Below are 14,879 nucleotides of genomic sequence, written 5' to 3' on the forward strand. Positions count from 1 at the left end.
GCTCACAGGCGTCACTGCCCGCTACGTGCGCCGACCAACTGTACGGCAACTTCTCACTCGCACCTTCTTCTCAGGCTGATAGCAAGCAAGGTTAATCCTACCCCAAGCAGGCGATACACAGCAGTCTTAGCTGCTCAAGTCCACACGCAGTCACACACGCGACACGAAACCCTAGGCTACACACGCTCGTGCCGGTGGAATGCAGTGCCGGCAGAATGGCGCGACAGCTGAGGGCTTGCGGGGTGGCTCTAGGTTTTCACCTGGGCTCTGTGTGGCGGTGCTTTTGGTGGTATGGCTGGGATGAGTTGGGGTGGCTCCGGTTGCGACCATCGCTGCAGACCGGCGGCGACGGCGGCGGCGGCGGCAGCGGCGGCAGCGACAGCGGCAGCGGCGGCGGCGGCAGCAGCGGGGGCGCGTGCGCGCATCTTGGTAGCGGAGGGGGCGGGAACGGCCACGTGGAGGAGGAGAGCGCAGCGCCGCCCAGGAAGCGGCACAAGCGCGCAGGCTGAGGAACCGGCTGGTGTCTAGGTAGCGGTCCGCGGTGGGGCTGGCAGGGTATGCATAGCGGCATGACAAGTAGTGCGGCTGTTGACATCTGTGCTGCGTCTGGCTGCGGTTGGCTCTGCATCGCGACTGCTAGGCACCTGTTTTGGCTATGTGCCTGTGGAAACCGACCCCGGCTATGTCCGGGCGATGAGGTTGTTCGGCCTGTGGAGGGGCTCAGCCCCTTTTCCCGTGACCGGGGAACACTTGTCTTGTGGGGGTTCTAGCCAGAGAAAGGTGGCTTTCTTAGTTTTCTTTGCGAGGGGCTGAGCCCACGCCACGTCTCCCCTCTCCAGTCTGAGGCCGCAAGCGTCTATCGCATCTATAGCCAATGCACTGAGCGTGGATGGGGCTTACGGACAAGGCGTGTCAGCTTTGTACAGCTGGAAAATGGGCTGAGCCCCAAAGCATGCAAGCTCTGAGGGTAACAATATAGAGGGCGCCCCTGGCGGATTGCAGACAGCCTGTTACTCATCCTGCTTGGTGCCATGCATAGCGCTCCGGAATCCGCTCCCGTCCACATAGTCCAGGACTGCCTCGCTTGGCACATTGCCGCCTGTGCATCGCAAACCTCCGTAACACTGCGCCTCCACGTCGCAACCCCGTAGTAACCTAACCGCTGTACCAATGCCTGCGAGACTCCTAGCTCGGCCTGCTCAGCAACCCATGCCCAGCTTGCTGCCTTTACACGATGCGCATACGATGCCGCTGCAGCACGCCAAACGCCACCGCCTGAGAACCGCAATTCAGTCGTTTCGTCCGCCGCTTCATCTCCACTTGCACCTGCACTCTCCGTCTCCTGCCTGCCTGCCTTGAGGCGCTGTACCCATGTGTGCGGTGAACACCGACGACACGCGACCTCAGCACACACGCGCCACCGCCCACACGCAGCCCACCCATACGCACCAAAGCCCTCCAACACCCAAACAGCCTGCTCGCAATGCCTGCACCACGCGTTGGGCTTTTGCCTCAGCCCCGCGCCGGCCGCACGGTTCGTATTTCTTGCGATCAAGCCACCGGTCCACGGCGTCCCCCAGCCGCCGTCTGGCACGGACATGTAGTCGGCCACCCTCCTCCCCAATACGCTGCTCGCACCGCAGCTTTGCTCGCTCACCCCCGCGTGAGCTTGTCAATGATGGTGTTCAGGTCCAACGCCTTGCCAGACATCTGCACAGCAGGTGCGGGCGTACGGCAGGCACCGTTGACAAACCAGTCAGGGCAAGGGTCAGGCCGGCCTACCCAGCAGCGCCGGCGGTGCCTCCAAGCCTGGGGCGCGCCAACCACCACACCCTCCTTGCAAGCCGGCTTGGCAAAGCCCCCGCCCCTGGCCCTGCCCCTGGCCCTGCCCCTGGCCCTGGCCCTGCCCCTGGCCCTGCCCCTGCCCCCAGTCTGCAGACACCTCCTTCCCCCTGCTGCTCCCCCCAACCCGTCCCTTAAAGTTCGGCCCCAGCAAGCACTTCCTTCCCTGGCTCTCGGTTCAATTTGATTTCTCCGCCCCCACAGGTAGTTTGGGCTGGTATATACACCCCCCCAGACGTCGGCACTCCATACCATCGCTACCCCGTCCCCTCCCCACCGTGCCACCGTGGTTTCTCCCCCCTCCCCCACCCCCACCCCCTCCCCCACCCCCTCCGCCAACCTACCTGCAGGTTGTTGACGGCGTTGAGGACGTCGCCGCGGCTGAAGCCCATCTGCGCGATGTCGGCGATGATCTGGTCCAGCGGCACGGTGCGGCTGGCGGTGCCGGGGGGGCCGCCGGGGGCGCCGCCGGGCGGGCCGGGCGGTGCCGACACGGGGCCGGGGCCTGCGGGCGTGGGAGGGGGTTACATTCATGATTAGTGGGGGTGCGAGGGTGAGAGTTACATTCATGATAAGTTAACGAAGTGGTAGACGGTAGAACAGCAACGATGTGGAGTGAGAGGGTGCGGCGTGCGAGGGTGCGGTGCGGGCGACGGCGGCATCCACCGCCCCTGTTGATGTAGGCCCCTGATGTGTGTACGGCAACACGTGTACCCGTGGGCGGGGGAGCGCTGAACCACAGCTGCACAGCCACACAGCCGCACCTGGCATCGGTGAGCGGTAGGTGGGCGGCGGCGCCGCCTGCGGCCGCCCGTAGGAGGGCACGGCCGGCGGCGGCGGGTAGGCATGCATGGCGGGCGGCGCGGGGTAGGCCATGCCGGGTGGCGGCGGCGCGCCCGGCGGCGGGTGGTCCATCCGCGGAGCGGCAGCGGGCGGCGGCACACCTGGGCGGCAGCGCACATGGCCGCGGTTATGTAACCGATATGCCGGTGCGTCGAGGCGGAGCCCAGGCGTGATGGCGGCCTAACGGATCCGTATCGTGCTTATACGCCTCGCCCAGCCACGAGCCTCGGCCTGCGCTTCACCCAGCCGGCTCAGTCCCGGCCGTGCACGGTGCCGGCGATGCTCAAGCGCTAACAAGCCGTAAGCCACCTCGTCGCCGAACCACGCAACACGCCCCCCGTTTCCTTTTCCCCCACACAGCCCCCCCTTGCCCCAATCGACCAGTCGCCAGTGGAGCAGCCGTATTGTCGGGCCCACGTGCTTGCTTACCCATGTGCGGCGGCGCCATGTGCTGTTGCGGCATCACGGGTGCGCGCGGCGCCTCCTGTGGCGGCATGCCGCCGTACGGCCCGGCCGGGTAGCCGCCAGGCGCGGGGCCCGGCAGCGCCGCCGGTGCGCCGTAGTGCCCCTGGTCCGGAACCCCTGGCGGCGGCATCTGCATGCACAGAATTTAGGGGAAGGGGGGGGGCATGCTCGGGGTGGCAGGTCGCACCCAAGCCGGGGGGATGGCGGACAGGACTGCGGCTGGTTGCACTCCCCACCCCTCCAACTTTGAGCACATTTCCCAACAACAGGTCTGCACACGCTCCACGTTCCGTAACCCGCACACGGTTACGCCCGCACCTGCTGTGGCTGCTGCTGGTACTGTGGGTAGCCCGGAGCCCCGTACGGCTGCTGCTGTGGCTGCTGCTGCTGCTGCTGGGGCTGCTGCATCACCGGCTTGGCCTCCATGCTCGGCTGCTGCTGCAGCTGCAGCTGCTGGGGCTGCATGGGCAGCGGCGGCGCGCCAGGCATGCCAGGCGCCGGCGCGGGCGCGCCGTAGGGCTGCATGTGCGGCGGCAGCTGCTGCTGCTGCTGTTGGGGCTGCTGCTGCTGCTGCTGCTGCTGCTGCAGCTGCGGCGCCTGCTGCTGCTGCGGCGCGCCGTACTGCATTCCGGGCATGGGCGCGCCCACAGCGGGCGCCTGCTGCGTCACAGGCGCCGGCATGGGCGCTTGTGGCGCCACCGGCGCCTGCTGCGCAACGGGCGCAGGCGCAGGCGCCGCGGCGGGAGCGGGCGCGACAGGCGCAGCGGCCGGTGCAGCAGCGGCGGGCGCGGGCGCCGGCGCAGACGCCGCGGCCGGCGCGGCAGCCGCCTCCGGCGCCGCGGCAGCAGCCGGTGCGGCGCCTGCGGAGCTGGTGCTGCTGCCCTTGGCGCGGACGTCCGACGACATCTGAGCCAGCAGCGCCTGGGCCTCCTGCAGCTCCAGCTTGTCGCGGATGCCCTGCACGTTCCGCTCCACCTCCTTAAACGCCGTGTCCAAGTTGCTGAACCGGATGTGCAGGTCCGCTGGCTGCGCCGCAACCGTGTCGCGCAGCTCGTCGACGCTGTGGCGAAGCTCCGCGAGCGTCACATCTTGCGCGGAGACGCGACGAGTCATATCCTCCAGCACCGTTCGCAGGCTTCGCACAAACTTGCTAAACGTCGCCTCCATGGCAGCATGCACGCCCTTATCCACGAGCGCAGCGAGGTCGTCTGCCGAGAGTGTCACTTTCTCGGCATTCTCCGAGCGAGTCGCTGCACCAGAACCGCTGGCCTCCTCGTCAGCCCCGTTTGCCGACGCTGCAGAAGTCTTGGCTTTTCCGGCGTGGCCATCTTTGGATGCTGTTCCGGTTGGAGATGTCAGATTCGAGGGCTTTGGCTTGGGACCGCCCAGCAAGTCCCCGAACAAATCGTCTTCCATGTTGTTACGCAGATCGTATAATGCGATTCAGGTTGGGCTGTGGAGGTCACCTACCTCACTGCGAGTCCTCACTCTACCTTCCACCAAGTTCATCGCCATCCCGTTGGCCCAATCCCGCCGTGCCCTGGCACGTCGACCAGTGCCCAGACCCGCGCCGTCGTGCCGGTGGAATACAATACTTTATGACAGGCACCGCAGTAGTCAGGGACAGATTAAAGCACGCCCGCAGAGTGATGTGAGAGTGCTTCAGGAAAAAGGGGGACGTTGAGGGGCCGAGCTTGGGGTCGAGGGGGGAACCCGTGCCGCAGGCCTGGCCTCGACTTCCGTCAGCCATCCTGGCCCCTGTGCGTGCGGTACCAAACTTGTGCAGTGCGTGCAGGAACTGTATCTTTCATGTGGTGCTCACGAGTGCAGCGTGCCTGACCCGCCGTACGGTGTGCTCGTGTCCGTGTGTGTGCCGGTCGGCCCCCATCCGCCCCAATCCCACCCCCGGCACAACGCCAAGCCCCCCCCTTAGCCCCGGCTCGCACATGTCATTAAAGCAACATCTAAGCCCATAATTCGTGCGTCGTGTCCTCCTCACTGCAATCCCGTGCCCTTTCGTCAGGGGGGCCTGACCGATGCCGAGCACAACTTTGCAGCCGTAAGCTTATAAGATGGATGTAGGTGCTTCAAGCAATATAGGGGCTGGGACAGCCGGACAAGGAGACGCGCGCAGGAGCCAGGGCGATGTGGGCCCAGCTCGCAACACCGGCGTTTCGCGGTTCGTGCCAAGGCGCGCTGTGAGCCCTGGTACAACTCGGATATCAGCTACTTCTATCGCCAACACTCTGCAGGTTGGTTCGGGAAAAGGCGCCACCGAAACCTATGTTTCGGTGGCGCCGATTCAGCGTCCTTCGCGCATATGCTGCAAAGCAATTTGCTGCACTCAATTCCGAGAAGCAGCTTGAACTCATCTCGCGGCTCATTTAAGGCTCATTAAGTCCCGTGCCTGCACAACGCACCCAACCTGTCCGCCAACTCACCCCTCTGGACTCCGCAGCCCGCGACCGGGCCCCGGCCGCGCGACAAGTTCGTACCGCTGCCCGACGCGAACCGCAAGCCGCAAGTGGTGACGGAGGAGCGGGATGAGGACCTGGCGCGCGGGGACAGCGAGTCGGAGCTGCCGCTAATCGTTCAGAAGCGCGGGCGCATTACTGTGGTGGGTATCAGCGGGGCACAACAGCAGGATGCGTCACCTATGGGAGGGAGGCTGCGGCGCCCTGTGGCGTCCTGTGGGTGCCTGTGGAGCTGAATGGGAAAGCGCGAAGCTGTGGGCCCATTGACCGCGTGCTGGACGCAGGGGGCAAGGGGGCAGGGGGGCAGGGGGCACGACAGCTGTGCCATCGACAGCGGCGCAGGAATAGGGGGCCCGAGAAGCGCGTGCGGGGGCGGTGGCGGGATCGGGGTCGGGGGCGTGCGTTGGTGTTGGTTCTGGCATGCGCACGGGCGTGTGTGTGCTGGCTGTTACCGAGCGATGTGCGCGCACCCACATCCACTTTACACACAGCACCCACAAGCGCGCGCCCTCGCACCCACACGCGCATGCAAGTCATGGTGTTGCCACGTCCTTCACCACATTGTGGCCTGGGTGACCTGCTCAACTCAGGTGACTGTCGCGGAATCCTTCAACCGCAAAGCGCTGGAGGCAGCGTTGCAGCAGATAGGCGCGATCGCCGCGCCCGCCACGCCCTTGCCCATTCTCGGTGGCGGCGGCGGCGGCGGCGGCCATGCCGGTGCCAGCACCGCCGGCGGCGGCGCAGCGGGCAGTATGGGCGCCAATGCGTCACTGGCAGGCTCCGCATTCGCCGCGTTCGCCGCAGGCGGCGGCGGCGGTGCCGGCTTCAGCGGCAGTTACGGCGGCGGCGGCGCGAGCGCGCCTGGCGGCGTGCTGGCTAGCGCTGCCTCCATTGGTGACAGCGCCAGTACGAGCATGACGGGGTTGTCGGCGGCGGCGGCGGCGGTTGACGCGCTGCAACTGCCGCTGCCGCTGACCTCGGGCGGGGCGGCGGCGGCGCCTGGCGGCGGTGGCGGTCGTGGTGGCGGTGGTGGCGGCGCAGGGGGTAAGGAGCCGGCGGGAGGGGCGGCGGCGGCCGCGGCGGCGGCTGTGGCCGCGGCGGAGGCGGCGGGCGTGGGTCCGGGGGTGGGTGTGATGACGGCGCTTACGTCGTACCCGGAGGTGACGTACGTGCGTACGGCGTACGGCGAGGCGGCGGAGGCGCCCGGGGAGGTGTTCTTCTTTGACTACGGTGAGGGCGGGCTGGGGTTTGGCTGTGAGCGTGTGTGTGGGAGTGGGAGTGGCACTGGCGCTGGCGGCGGCTGTGGAGTACGGTGATCGTTGCGATGTCAGGCGTGCGGGGTAGTTCTTGAGTTGCTAAACCCCCTTACTTTATCGGGCCCGGGAGACAAAGCCCTGCTCGCCTCCTCCTCCTGCTCCCCCACCTCCTCCTCCTCCACCTCCCCCGCCACATCTTCCGCCTCCTCCCCCCCCCCCCTGCTCAGGCGTGGTGGCTCTGTGGGGCATGACGGAGGCTCAGGAGCAGGCGCTGCTGGGCCGCGTGCTGGGCTGCCGCGGCGTGGCGGTGGAGCTGCTGGACGAGGACGAGAAGCAGGTGGGGACCGGGAGGAGAGTGTGTGGTTTGGGGGTTACATTCATGATTGATCAAGAAATGACGGCACAGCCAGAAATAGTAGTAGGCGCGTTGTGCATGTCCGTGGATGCGTGCGTGTATGTGTGTGTGTTTGTGTGTTTTGGGAGGGGTGTGTGTGTAGATACCAGCCGAAGCTAAACGAACCCAGTGCAAAAGAGCGAGGAGGAGAGCACAACGGAGCGGCATTCGACAGTAGTCCGGGGGAGCGGGTAGGTGTTTTGGGGGGGAAATCTTGAATGATTGTCTACCGTCTACCGCTTCCCTAACTAATCATGAATGTCACCCCACCGCCACCACACCCCGTGCCCCTCTCTCGATGCCCAGGTCGAGGAACTGCTGTTTGTGTACAGCCGCGATGCCAAGCCGCACATCAGCAACGACACATTCACCATCGACATCCGCCAGGCAGCGGACCACAAGGTGTGTGTATGTGTGTGTAGAGGGGAGACACACGCACAACGTGTGTGCGCACACGCGCGTACATGCGCACACACGCGCAGCAGCAGTTGTGAAGGATAGCTGCCGCACACAAGACCCGGGCGCCTGCGCATTTCGATTTCCTTGCGCAAGTGTGGACGCAAACAAACACCAACCGCAAATACCGTTCAGCACGTCTTGATGCCCCGCATCCTCGTGTGTCTGGTTTGGTTTCGTGCTGCGAGTGGTGGCAGGTGGCTGGTCGAGCGTCGCACCGTTGCCACAGCATAGGCCATGCTCTCCTCCTCGCTCTTTTGCATTGGCATCGGTATGGTTTGGGCTGGCCTTTACAACTCTGCTCCCCCGTCATCATGATGATCGCTCTCCTCCCTGGCTCCCCCTCTCCTCCCCCCCCCTGCAGGTCAAGATGGCCATCAGCCACGCGCTGGCGCAGTCCTCCAAGCTGGCGGTGTACGAGCGGCGTATGGTTGGGCTGGTGGAGGAGGTGCGCCACATCCCGGGCGAGATGGCGGCCACGGGCGCCATCAGCATGAGCAGGAGGAACGTGGCCAAGGTCATGGGCAAGGTAGGCGTGGCGTGTGTGTGTGTGTGTGTGTGTGTGTGTGTGTGTGTGTGTGTGTGTGTGTGTGTGTGTGTTTTGGGGGGGGGGTCGGAGAAGCACAAAGCGAGACAGGGTCGACAACGTGATTGCAGAATACAAAGGCAAGCAGTGTGTGTTGATCACAACAAAGCAATCGAGTGCGCGCGCCGGTATATAGGGGGGGGGTGTAGATACCAGCCCAAACTAAACCAAACCCAATGCAATAGAGCGAGGAGGAGAGCGTGGTCGATGCTTGACAACGGTGTGGCACGCGACAATGGTCCCCATTCCCGAAATGCACCGAGTTCCCAGGGGGGAGGGACGTACCACGGAGTGTTGAACGCAGTTGCGATAAAGCTTTTCCCGTCCTGGATGCTCGTATCTCTTGTTGACTGCTACAATGAGAGCAATCACCCCTACCCCCGCTCCCTCGCCCCTCCTCAACTCTCCACCCATCCAATCCACCCCGTTCTGCACGAGCTGCCACCCCCCTTCTCCCACGCCCCCCTCCCTCCCCCTCCCTCCCCCCGCGCCCCCTCCGTCGGCACTTACATCCTCAATACACCCTGTCCGCCCCCAAATCCCCCCTCCCCTCCCCTCCCCCTCCCTCCCCCCCAGGTGTTCCTGCTCAAGGCGGCTGTGAACCTGACCGCCACCATGCTAGACACACCCGAGTTCTTCTGGCGCGCACCCGACAACCTGCAGGTCAGGAGGCGGAGGAGGGAGGAGGGAGGAGGCAGGGGGGTTGTAAATACCAGCCCAAACTAAACCAAAACCAACGAAAACGAGCGAAGCACAGGCAGAGGCGTTAGTTGCTTCGATAATACTTGGGGGGGAAAGGAGGAGGGAGGAGGGAGGTGGGAGGTGGGGGGGAGTTGGGGAGGGGAGACGGGAGGGGGCTAAAAGGAAAGGGAGGGGGGGAGGGGGGGTCGCCATCTGTCACGTTTCCAGCACACACCCGCCCATCCGAGCACATGGCGCAATTTCTTCTTGCTCCCCGGAAACACGGAGTTTGCGCATCGTGCACGCAGACCGCTGTGTCGACCCTCCCCCCTTCTGCCTCCCGCTCGTCTACCCCGTACGCACCCGTACACACACCCCTGGAGGCAGGCTAGGGAGGGAGGAGGGAGGCGGGTTTGTAAACCCCAGCCCAAACTAAACCAAACCCAGCGAAACTTCGGGAAGAGGGATTGTGTATAGCATCGCAAGCTAGTTCAAACCACGCTGTGACAGTGGCGGGAGGTAGCAGGGGAGGAGGGAGGGGCGAGGAGGGAGGGGGGAGGGGGGAGGAGGGAGAAGGGCTGGGGGAAAGGCAGCGGGGGGGGGGCGGGTCCAGCACACACCCGCACATAACGGCACATCGCGCGATTCCTCACGCTCTCGGAAACAAGGAGTTTGCGCATCTTGCACGCATGGTGTCGGACCTCTGCGTCGACCCTCTCCCCTTCTGCCTCCCGCTCATCTAACCCATACGCACCCGTACACACGCGCCTGACACGCGCCTGACACGCCCCTGACACGCCCCTGACACGCCCCTGACACGCACTGCCGTACACTGCCGTATACACACAGGACACGTACGAGAACACGTGCGCCTACCTGGACCTCCAGGGTCGGCTGGACACACTCAACTCCCGCTTCATGGTGAGGGGGGCGGGGAGGTTGGGGAGGTCGGGGAGACGAGGGGGGGGGGGATAGCTGTTCATCGGGAACGGGGTGGGGGTTAGTTTATTCCCAAGCCAAGTTGGGGGGGGTGAAATGGACCCCATCGGGTCAGCGCTTTTCCCCCAGTCGCTGCTGTAACACCGCTACCGCAATACTCACCCGTCCCGTGCCGCCCGCCCACCACCCCGTCCCACCGACCTCACCCATTCACCCGCCAATCCCCCCTCCTCACCCACGCAACCCCTCCTCACCCTCCTCAACACCCCTCCTCAACACCCCCCTCCCCTCCACCCGTCCTCCCCCTCACCCTCCTCCACCCCTCCTCCCCCTCACCCACCCACTCCAGGTGCTTCAGCGCATGTTGGACATCTGGTCCGACCACTCGGCTCATCAGAACCTGGCACGCCTGGACGTCATCATTGTGGTGCTCATCCTCATAGAGGTGCGGCGTCAGGAATACCCCTGTGCGCTCCAAAACCCCCGGCCGAAAGCCCCCCCCCCGAATCGTATCCCTCCACGTAACCAAAAATTCCCGCGTAACCAGAACCCGAACTAAAACCCCTTAGTTTGGGCTGGTATCTACAACCCCCCGCATCGCCCGCCCTGGGCATCCTCGTGCCTCTCTCTTGTGGCCTAGCGGGAATGGTACGGCAACCGCAACCCCGTTGGTACCACAACCCCAACCCCCTGCCTCGGCCCCCTCAGGTGGTTATGGCGGCGATCGAGGTGGTGGGGTTCGTGCTGCGGCGCAAGGGCTGGGTGTGGCACGGCCCCAAGCTGTGGGAGCTCATCTGGGGGCGCCGCCACCACCCGCACCACATGCCGCCGGCGCCGTACGGCCCGTATGGTGGTGGGGAGGGGGCGGGGGAGGGGGGGCTAGGAGGGCTGGGGATGGAGGTGCTGGGTATGGGCGTGGGCATGGCTCTGGAGGGCGTGGCGGGTTTGTTGGGGCAGCAGCCAGGGGAGGGGCCCGGACCGTACATGTGAGCAAGGGGAAGGGTGAGGAAGGGCGAGGAAGGGTGCGGAAGGGTGAGGAAGGATGAGCAAGGGAGTGCAATGTTGAGTACGCGTGCAAGGGAATCAGAACGAATACGCGAATCCTGAGTGTGTGGTGACGGAGTGTGTGGCGTTTGCGGTGTGTTTTGATGTGGGTTAGGTGAGGCTGTGAGTTGTTTGGGTGGGTTTGAGGAGTGGGAGGTTACCGTGTCTGACTCGAGTTCTTTTGCATTTGCTGGCTGGTTGGCCAGTGTGCGTGGCTCAGCCGCTGGTGAAGGCTGGGCTGTTTGGACATCCCCCTATGCTTGGGGATATGCAGGTCTTGAACGTGCGTCTGTTGCTGGCTGGCAATGGTTTTATACGATTACTATGACTTATGGACGTGGTGAATAATCGCATGTGGCCAGGCGCGGGGTGGAATGCAACCGCGTGTGGGGGCAGGGGGCCGCAATGAGACTGCAACTGCTGCTGGCAATGTAGCATGGGCATTTGGACCTTACGACCAGGTCGAGCAGGGTAATTCGAGAAGGGTACGTAGGCAGCAGACGTATCTGTTGCAGCACACGAGCCGGTCACGCGGAGGGCCAGCTGGCTAGGGCGCAAGGGCTGGCAAGGGCTCGGCGCCATGCCGCCATTGGGCATCCGCCATTGCGACAGTCGGACAGTGTATGCCGCAGCACTGTGCCTCAGTGGCTCAGTGCATCAGCGCTCTCGACCTCTCGTGGCCTCGCAGGACTGTGAACCCAGGAGACAAGTGGGCCTGGCTGGGCCCTTTAGGCACGTCCACGTCGTTGCCACGCCCCAGTACGGTACCGGACGCAGGTGCCGTCGGCGCGTGGCTTTGGGCCTCCGCAGTTCGCACAGCAGGGCTGCAGGGGCCACGGTGTGTAGGCCAAGACCCTCTCCTGGCCATGCCTGTACCCTGTGTTACCGCCTTACCGGTACTTGAATCTTCGAAGTCCCCCCAACTGCCACCGCCTGCCGAGCGAATCGAATGACTGCTCAGTAAGAAGCTGGAGCATCGGAGGAGCGCCCCCAGCAGCGCCATTGCATCTGCCCTAGCGCCCAAACACCTGCTTTCCAATTAGTCCGTCGGGCCCAGGCAACCCATGGCCAACAGGCCAGCCAACCGGAGGGCTGGACAACGCGTCACCGAGGGCACACCGACCACGCAAGCAGCGGGGCGGGGGAAGGCCCCACTAGGCCCACGCAAGCAGCGGGGCGGGGGAAGGCCCGACTAGGCCCACGCAAGCCAGCAAACCAGCGCCACAGTCCCGCTGCCACCGCTTGACAGACATCCAAACACGGCTGCATCTTTGTTAACCGAAGCGCCTTGCTATATGGAGGAAGCGCCCCAGCCGGCCGGCCCCTTGCAAGTTACAAATGCACGCATGCTGCACAACCTGCCGCAGACCCGCTCCCTCGCACTCGTGCAACAGCCGTCCGGGCAAGTTCATCAGCAAGGTCCCGACGCAAGCACGCGTTTCTGACAGGGCATTCCAACAGCCCTTTATACCGGGGCATTGGTCAACACGCGACCGAGTCAGGGCTGCGCCCCCTGCAGTGACACTCCTGTGAGTCTGGATCTGGGTCTCCCCAGGCCCCACCAAGCCAGCACGCGAAGTAGTCGCCCCCTGCACACACACCCTTTCCAACCCCCGCCCCGCTCGCACCCCTCCTCGTGCCCCCAACTCCCCAATCCCGCATTCTGGTGGTGTTGATAAACACCGGGTTTGAAGGGAAGAAGTCTCAGCTCCACGCAGCTCCAGCCCGGAGCAGTGCCGGGGGCCCGCGTGTGACACGCGCCCTGCGCCGCAGGCCCCGCACGCCGACACGCCCGCTCCGCGCCACTGGCCCCAGAGCCGCTTTAGCCCGAGGTGAACTTGGTCACGGCCTTGGTGCCCTCCGACACCGCGTGCTTGGCCAGCTCGCCGGGCAGCACCAGGCGCACCGCGGTCTGGATCTCGCGGGAGGTGACCGTCGGCTTCTTGTTGTAGCGGCTGAGCTTGGAGGCCTCGGTGGCCACCTTCTCGAAGATGTCGTTGATGAAGCTGTTCATAATTGACATGGCCTTGCTGCTGATGCCGGTGTCGGGGTGCACCTGCTTGAGCACCTTGTAGATGTAGAGCTTGTAGGTCTCGACCGACGATTTCTTCTTGCCCTTCTTCTTGTCGCCCTTCTCGCCGTCGCCGCCCTCCTTGGCAGCCTTCTTAGCGGGCGCCTTCTTGGCCTTCTTGGCGGCCTTGTCCGCCTTGGGCTTGGACTCCTTCTCCGCCTTTGGCTCAGCAGCCTCGGGAGCGGCCGCGTCCTTCTTCTCGTCCTTCTTAGGGGCCATGGTTGCGATAAGGAATGTGCTGAAGTAGGGTTCTGGGGTCTTGAACAGAATTTCGCGCGTTTAAACATTTGGCCCGCGATGGTACGAGGCTCAAGTGTGCCATAACCGCCGAGTGCAACCAACCTCGGGAGCCCCATTTAATGCCTCTGGGCCCAGCAAATCTATTCCTACGCCTTCCTCAATTCACCCAAACACTCTGCTCCATAGCGGAAGGTCACAAGAGCCTCCTGCGCTCCAACTCGGATCCCCCAATTTCCTGAATCTCCCTTTCACAAGAACAAGATGGCCGGCCGTGGCAAGGGCAAGACCTCTGGCAAGAAGGCCGTGAGCCGCAGCGCCAAGGCGGGCCTGCAATTCCCCGTCGGCCGCATTGCTCGCTACCTGAAGAAGGGCAAGTACGCCGAGCGTATCGGTGCCGGCGCGCCCGTGTACCTGGCTGCTGTGCTCGAGTACCTGACCGCTGAGGTGCTGGAGCTGGCCGGCAACGCCGCGCGCGACAACAAGAAGAACCGCATCGTGCCCCGCCACATTCAGCTGGCCATCCGCAACGACGAGGAGCTGGGCAAGTTGCTGGGCGAGGTGACCATCGCCTCGGGCGGTGTGCTGCCCAACATCCACGCCGTGCTGCTGCCCAAGAAGACCAAGGGCGGCAAGGCCGAGGACGGCTCCGCGGCCGTGTAAACGGGCTGCGTGACGTGTGGCGTGGCTTCCCCCGCAGCTACCTCCATCTTCTTCAAATCCCCGGTGTTTATCAACACCACCAAGTCAAAAGGTGCAACCAGATGAGAGGGGATCGGGCGTTGACTGTAGAAGAAGGGGGCGAACAGGGGTCCACGGGTAACGGCCAGCGGGGGCCAGCGGTGGGGCGCAGCATGTGTCTGGCGGACTGGGCAGGGCCCGGCAAGCTGTCAGAGCTCCCGGCCGCATTGTTTTATTGTACAACTGAACACATTTTGGCGGTGGTTTGTGCGGGGAAAGTCGGGTCCGCCGGCCTGTACGGCATATGCGGGGTGCCGCACACGGGTAGTGCCAACCTGCTTCTCGGGCGCCCGCAGGCGGTGGGCGGCGTCGTTGTTGGGACCTTGCGCTCGGTCTTGTGGACTTGGCTTGTAACGGAATTCCGAATGCTGTGTGCCTCCGTGTCAAGGCCCATGGCCCACGGATCGGCGTCATGGGGCGAGGGGCATAGCATGCAAGACAGGGCGCGAGACACATAGGCGGCAAGGGGCATGGCGGGGGGCAAGCGCAGAAATGCAGGACTAGGCACAGTAGGCATTACCGCGGCAGTGACTAGGCAGGTTTGCAGCGCCTGTGTGTCCTGTGCCGTCGGGCGCGGCGCTGACGCAGGTGGGCAACCCAGTGCCATGAGGGCTGTGCTGCCGCCTGCAGGGCACATGCCACCAGGTGGTGGGCAGGGCGACGGGTGCCTTGCGCTGAGGTCCGCACGGCGCTGCCCGCGCACACGAAGCGATTACCCCTGGGACACCTGCCCTGTCGCGCACTGCATCTGGGGGCGCCGGCGAACCAACCGGGCCCAGTGGGTGGGCCCAGTTCGTCGATAAGTGGGTGCGGCACTATTGCTGAACGGGTGCCGCGTGGGACCGATGCT

General features: G+C 64.7%; 4 protein-coding genes across 4 annotated transcripts; 2 read left to right on the top strand and 2 right to left on the bottom strand.

Moving 5' to 3' along the window:
- Positions 1–890: 890 nt before the first annotated feature.
- Positions 891–4,616, bottom strand: CHLRE_13g590650v5 (uncharacterized protein). Its single transcript, XM_043069756.1, has 5 exons — positions 3,469–4,616; positions 3,115–3,280; positions 2,607–2,786; positions 2,187–2,347; positions 891–1,710 (listed from the first exon to the last, which is right to left on the bottom strand). Exons 1-5 carry the CDS (start codon positions 4,564–4,566, stop codon positions 1,654–1,656), a joined length of 1,662 nt encoding a protein of 553 aa, XP_042917731.1. The 5' UTR covers positions 4,567–4,616; the 3' UTR covers positions 891–1,653.
- A 490-nt stretch (positions 4,617–5,106) lies between these two features.
- On the top strand, positions 5,107–11,888 carry CHLRE_13g590700v5 (uncharacterized protein). The gene is made up of 10 exons (XM_043069757.1): positions 5,107–5,402; positions 5,609–5,767; positions 6,215–6,854; positions 7,108–7,217; positions 7,581–7,676; positions 8,095–8,259; positions 8,893–8,979; positions 9,847–9,918; positions 10,286–10,381; positions 10,645–11,888. The coding sequence occupies exons 1-10, from the start codon at positions 5,223–5,225 to the stop codon at positions 10,924–10,926; spliced, it is 1,887 nt and encodes a 628-aa protein (XP_042917732.1). The 5' UTR covers positions 5,107–5,222; the 3' UTR covers positions 10,927–11,888.
- Positions 11,889–12,300: 412 nt separating this feature from the next.
- Positions 12,301–13,336, bottom strand: CHLRE_13g590750v5 (uncharacterized protein). The gene has a single exon (XM_001693019.2). It carries the CDS (start codon positions 13,268–13,270, stop codon positions 12,803–12,805), a length of 468 nt encoding a protein of 155 aa, XP_001693071.1. The 5' UTR covers positions 13,271–13,336; the 3' UTR covers positions 12,301–12,802.
- A 100-nt stretch (positions 13,337–13,436) lies between these two features.
- Positions 13,437–14,395, top strand: CHLRE_13g590800v5 (uncharacterized protein). The gene has a single exon (XM_001692893.2). It carries the CDS (start codon positions 13,553–13,555, stop codon positions 13,949–13,951), a length of 399 nt encoding a protein of 132 aa, XP_001692945.1. The 5' UTR covers positions 13,437–13,552; the 3' UTR covers positions 13,952–14,395.
- The last annotated feature ends 484 nt before the right edge of the window (positions 14,396–14,879 follow it).

The sequence above is a fragment of the Chlamydomonas reinhardtii genome, chromosome 13 (genome assembly GCF_000002595.2).
Source record: "Chlamydomonas reinhardtii strain CC-503 cw92 mt+ chromosome 13, whole genome shotgun sequence".
NCBI lineage: Eukaryota > Viridiplantae > Chlorophyta > Chlorophyceae > Chlamydomonadales > Chlamydomonadaceae > Chlamydomonas > Chlamydomonas reinhardtii.

Bases quoted from the DNA above. Each gene is read 5' to 3' on its own strand.
- CHLRE_13g590650v5 (XM_043069756.1), bottom strand. From the start codon at position 4,566: ATGGAAGACGATTTGTTCGGGGACTTGCTGGGCGGTCCCAAGCCAAAG. The intron at 2,787-3,114 runs GTAAGCAAGCAC...GCTGCCGCCCAG, and splicing joins CATGGCGCCGCCGCACATGG to GTGTGCCGCCGCCCGCTGCC. The intron at 2,348-2,606 runs GTGCGGCTGTGT...CCACGCCCGCAG, and splicing joins CTACCGCTCACCGATGCCAG to GCCCCGGCCCCGTGTCGGCA.
- CHLRE_13g590700v5 (XM_043069757.1), top strand. From the start codon at position 5,223: ATGGATGTAGGTGCTTCAAGCAATATAGGGGCTGGGACAGCCGGACAA. The intron at 5,403-5,608 runs GTTGGTTCGGGA...TGGACTCCGCAG, and splicing joins CTATCGCCAACACTCTGCAG to CCCGCGACCGGGCCCCGGCC. The intron at 8,980-9,846 runs GTCAGGAGGCGG...GTATACACACAG, and splicing joins GCGCACCCGACAACCTGCAG to GACACGTACGAGAACACGTG.
- CHLRE_13g590800v5 (XM_001692893.2), top strand. From the start codon at position 13,553: ATGGCCGGCCGTGGCAAGGGCAAGACCTCTGGCAAGAAGGCCGTGAGC.
- CHLRE_13g590750v5 (XM_001693019.2), bottom strand. From the start codon at position 13,270: ATGGCCCCTAAGAAGGACGAGAAGAAGGACGCGGCCGCTCCCGAGGCT.